This window comes from Quercus robur, chromosome 2 (assembly GCF_932294415.1).
Source record: "Quercus robur chromosome 2, dhQueRobu3.1, whole genome shotgun sequence".
Taxonomy (NCBI): Eukaryota; Viridiplantae; Streptophyta; class Magnoliopsida; order Fagales; family Fagaceae; genus Quercus; species Quercus robur.
Window position 1 is genome coordinate 9,203,282 of NC_065535.1, and position 5,000 is coordinate 9,208,281.

Genomic DNA, 5,000 nt, shown 5'->3' on the forward strand with positions numbered 1-5,000 from the left:
AATCCGAAAAAAAAAAAAAAAAAAAAAAAAAAAAAAAAAAAAAAAAAAAAAAAAAAAAGAGGTATTTTTTTTTAGTTTATTTCCTTAGACTTACTGCTTTTTTTGAATTAGATTAGGATTTCACTCCAATTATTTGGTGGGACACTAACCCATGGGAAGGAGTTATTGGAGAATGAGGAATTAGCAAAACGACTCGCCTTCTTCCTTCCCATTGTTAGTCCAATGGAATAGTTTTTTAGGAAGTGTTACAACAAACGGGATATTTCACAATTGACATGACATAGCATAAGGCCTGGGACTTAATTCTAATAATACTAAGTATCACTTTTTTTCTCAATTGGAAATTTCCAATTGAGAAAAAAATCTATTTTAATTTTCTAAATATAGTTAAATAAAATATAAAATAGGAAAAAAAATAAATAGATAATTAGTCTATCTATATATAAGAGGAGATTATATGAAAAATCTAACCGATTCTTTCCTTTCCTTGGGTTTATGGTCATCCGCCGGGAGTTTCGGGTTTAATACCGATATTTTAGCAACAAATCCAATAAATCTAAGTGTAGTGCTCGGCCTATTGATTTTTTTTTTTGGAAAGGGAGTGTGTGCGAGTTGTTTATTTCAAGAATAGGCTGGATCCAACCAACTGCACTTTTTTTGTTATAACAAGGAAGGGTGCATGATCGCGCGAATTACTTTTAAATAAATTAAGAAATCATATTTCAGAACCATAGCATTTCGCGATTCATTGGTAAATTTGCTTTGATTCTCTATGAACCAATCATAATGATGTGGAATAATTAACATGGTTAAAGCTAAATCGTTTGAAGTCCATACTCAGCAAGGTATTCTTTCTACTATTAGGCTACTATTAGGTTAATATGGAAACGGTTTCAAAATGAATAGTTAGAAAGTTTTTTCGATATATAACACTCATGTCGATAAAATGATTTGAACCCTTTATATTATAAATATTATAATTATAATATTTTTTTTCTATTTATTGGAAAAAAATTATGAGTATTTCAACCCCTCTTTTTTATCCAATGCTGAATCGATCACCTACGTATAAATTAAGAAAAATTCTTTGGATTTGAAAAAAAAAAAAAGAAACAACGTTGCTGACAATTATTTGTTTGTTCAAAAGAGTCCTCCGAATATTCTGGTCTTGGATTAATGATCCGTTTTGATTTTTTTTTTTTTTTTTTTGAATATGAAATATGAATAGAGAAGAGAGGATAGGTTCATTATATTAAAAAAAAATGGGAATTTCTCATAAATAATTGAAGTAATTGGGCGCGAGAGCCAAATGATTTGAAAGCTTCATGTTTGGTTCGGGAAGGGATCGTGGAAGTTTTGAAATAAATGGAAAGATAATCTACTTTCATTAAGTGATTTATTAGATAATCGAAAATAGAGGATCTTGAAGACTATTCGAAATTCAGAAGAACTACGCAGGGGAGCCATTGAACAGCTGGAAAAGCCCGGGCACGTTTAGGGAAAGTGGAAATGGAAGCGGATCAGTTTCAGGTGAATGGATACTCTGATATAGAACAATAAAAGTCAAACTTGATTAATTCAACTTATCAAACTTTGGAACAATTTGAAATTTACAAAAATGAAACCATTCGTTTTGAACAACAAAGAGCGAGTAATCAAGTCCGACAACGGGTTTTCCAACAAGCCTTAAAAGGAGCTCTAGGAACTCTGACTAGTTCTTTGAACAACAAGTTACATTTATGTACCATCAATGCTAATATTGGCATGTTTGGGACGCTGACAGAAATAATCGATTAGTCCTTCTACTGTCTACTGTAGGCATTATTTTTTTTTTCCAAAAAAGAATTAAGAAATACTCATGGTAACCATTCGAGCGGATGAAATTAGTAATATTATTCGGGAACATATTGAGCAATATAATAGAGAAGTAAAGGTTGTAAATACCAGTACCGTACTTCAAGTAGGCAACGGCATTGCCCGTATTTATGGTCTTGATGAAGTAATGTCGGGTGAATTAGTAGAATTTGAAGAGGGTACAATAGGCATTGCTCTGAATTTGGAATCAAATAATGTCGGTGTTGTATTAATGGGTGGTGGTTTGATGATCCAAGAAGGAAGTTCTGTAAAAGCAACAGGAAGAATTGCTCAAATACCCGTAAGCGAGGCTTATTTAGGTCGTGTTATAAATGCCCTAGCGAAACCTATTGATGGTCGAGGTGAAATTTCAGCTTCTGTGATCCCTATAGGACGTGGTCAGCGAGAATTAATTATTGGGGATAGGCAGACCGGTAAAACAGTAGTAGCCACAGATACGATTCTTAATCAACAAGGGAAAAATGTAATATGTGTCTATGTCGCTATTGGTCAAAAGGCATCTTCCGTGGCTCAGGTAGTGACTACTTTACAAGAAAAGGGAGCAATGGAATACACGATTGTGGTAGCCGAAACGGCGGATTCTCTGGCTACATTACAATACCTCGCTCCTTATACAGGAGCAGCTCTGGCTGAATATTTTATGTACCATAAACGACACACTTTAATCATTTATGATGATCCTTCCAAACAAGCACAGGCTTATCGCCAAATGTCTCTTCTATTACGAAGACCGTTGGGTGGCGAAGCTTATCCAAGAGATGTTTTTTATTTGCATTCACGACTTTTGGAAAGAGCCGCTAAATCAGGTTCACGTTTAGGTGAAGGAAGTATGACTGCTTTACCAATAGTTGAGACCCAATCAGGAGATGTTTCAACTTATATTCCTACTAATGTAATCTCAATTACAGATGGCCAAATTTTCTTATCCGTCAATTTATTCAATGCTAGAATCAGACCTGCCATTAACATGGGGATTTCCGTCTCCAGAGTAGGATCTGCCACTCAAATTAAAGCCATGAAACAAGTAGCCTGCAAACTAAAATTGGAATTGGCACAATTCGCAGAATTAGAAGCCTTTGCACAATTCACATCTGATCTTGATAAAGCTACTCAGAATCAATTGGCAAGAGGTCAACGATTACGCGAGTTGCTCAAACAATCTCAATCATCCCCTCTCACGGTGGAAAAACAGGTAATGACTATTTATACTGGAACGAATGGTTATCTTGATTCATTAGAAATTGGACAGGTAAAGAAATTTCTCGTTGAGTTACGGACTTATTTAAAAATGAATAAACCGCAGTTCCAAGAAATCATATCTTCTACCAAGATATTCAATGAGGAAGTAGAAGCCCTTTTGAAAGACGTTATTCAAGAACAAATGGAACGCTTTCTACTTTACGAACAGGTATAAAGAAATTCCTTTAAATAACTTTCTAATTTTTTAGAAATAATTATTTCTATAATCTAATCTTTTATTTTATTATACATCTTTTATATTAATAATTTTATAGTAATAAAAAATTATTATTAAGAATAAATATATAAATAAATATATAAATAAGTATAAGGGTCTCTTGTTCAAATCATTCAAAATACCTAGTTAGTAGAAAAGAAATATATGGAAATCCGTCTCGTCCAATAGGATTTGAACCTATACTAAAGGTTTAGAAGACCTCTGTCCTATCCATTAGACAATGGACGCTTTTTTCTTAGTTTTGTTTTCACATCTCTTGGTCAGAAAAAAAGACCATTGAGAGAATTCCAGGAATTACGCATTCAATTCAATGATACATTCATTATCATTATATTAATAATTACATTAAATTAGATTCAATACATGAATAATTATAATTAGATCCTCTATATTATAGATTATTTAATATAGAATTTAAATAATATAATATTTTATAATAGATAAAAAAATATAACTTTTACTACTAAACATATTCTTAATATAATATAGAATTTTAGAAATATAGAGAATAAATTAATATATATAATATAGAGATATAAGCGGGTAGCGGTAATCGAACCCGCATCGTTAGCTTGGAAGGCTAGGGGTTATAGTCGACGTTGAGTCATCGTTTTTAACGTCTCTAATTCAAAACTGAACGTGAAACTTTGGTTTCATTCGGCTCCTTTATGAAAGATGGACAAATTTCACATATGTCAGATGTGAACTAAATTACAAAAAAAAGAAAAGAAAAGACCATAACATCTATGTCAGCCTTTCTGTTTGAATGCATTCAAAACAAAACCCGCTTCATAGATGATCCCTATAGAACAGGGGGGGTTAGAACCACCCTTCTAGTTACTTCGCTCTCTATTTCTATTTGAAAGAATCCTTAGGAAAAGGATTTTGTTTCCACCAAGCTAAAACAATATAATATGTCGATGTCTCTAGTAAACCAAAGCCATTAGTTAATAGCTATTTTGCTTCAATCTCTTTTATACAAATCATAAATTGAAGATTTAGTTACGATTAGAAATACTCCCTTCTCTATTTATCCATGGACCCTTTACTCATACTTATTCAATTGGAAATATTGATCCAATTCAAAAACCAATTATGTTTCGTAATTTCATAATCCAATTTTGTTTTTTCCAATTTCTAATTGACTCCTTTGGATACAAATCACGAGAATGTCTATTCTTCCTCGAATCTTTCATTGAGAGGTAAAGGATTAAATCCTTTTAAGAAATAAAGTTTTTGATTGGAATATTAATTAAACCGAAGGACCCCTTAACCATTTAAGGGGTTAATAGAACGAATCGCACTTTTACCACTAAACTATACCCACTACAATGTGATTATTGTATATAAATGGATCTTTTGTCGAAGAAAAAAATGGGTCATAATTAAGACGATAGGATCAGAAAAGAATCATGAAAATTAGAGCGTTGACATGCTTTGGCCAAGGAGACTAATGAGATTGGGGAAAGAGGATTTATTTAAATAACTAAAAAAACACGCTTTTTTAGTTATTTAAATGAGATGGATACGTCTCGATAAAAAAAAATGTGTATGCCATAACATAAATTGTGCAAGAATATATGGTTCTATTCTTCTTTTTTTTTTATTCCATTTACTTTACTGGAATAAAAAAAAAAAAAAAAGAATA

At 32.1% G+C, this 5,000-nt stretch overlaps 1 protein-coding gene across 1 annotated transcript; it reads left to right on the forward strand.

The window, feature by feature from the left end:
* Positions 1-1,198: 1,198 nt before the first annotated feature.
* On the forward strand, positions 1,199-3,289 carry LOC126712221 (ATP synthase subunit alpha, chloroplastic-like). Its single transcript, XM_050411467.1, has one exon. It carries the CDS (start codon positions 1,859-1,861, stop codon positions 3,287-3,289), a length of 1,431 nt encoding a protein of 476 aa, XP_050267424.1. The 5' UTR covers positions 1,199-1,858.
* Positions 3,290-5,000: the final 1,711 nt, after the last annotated feature.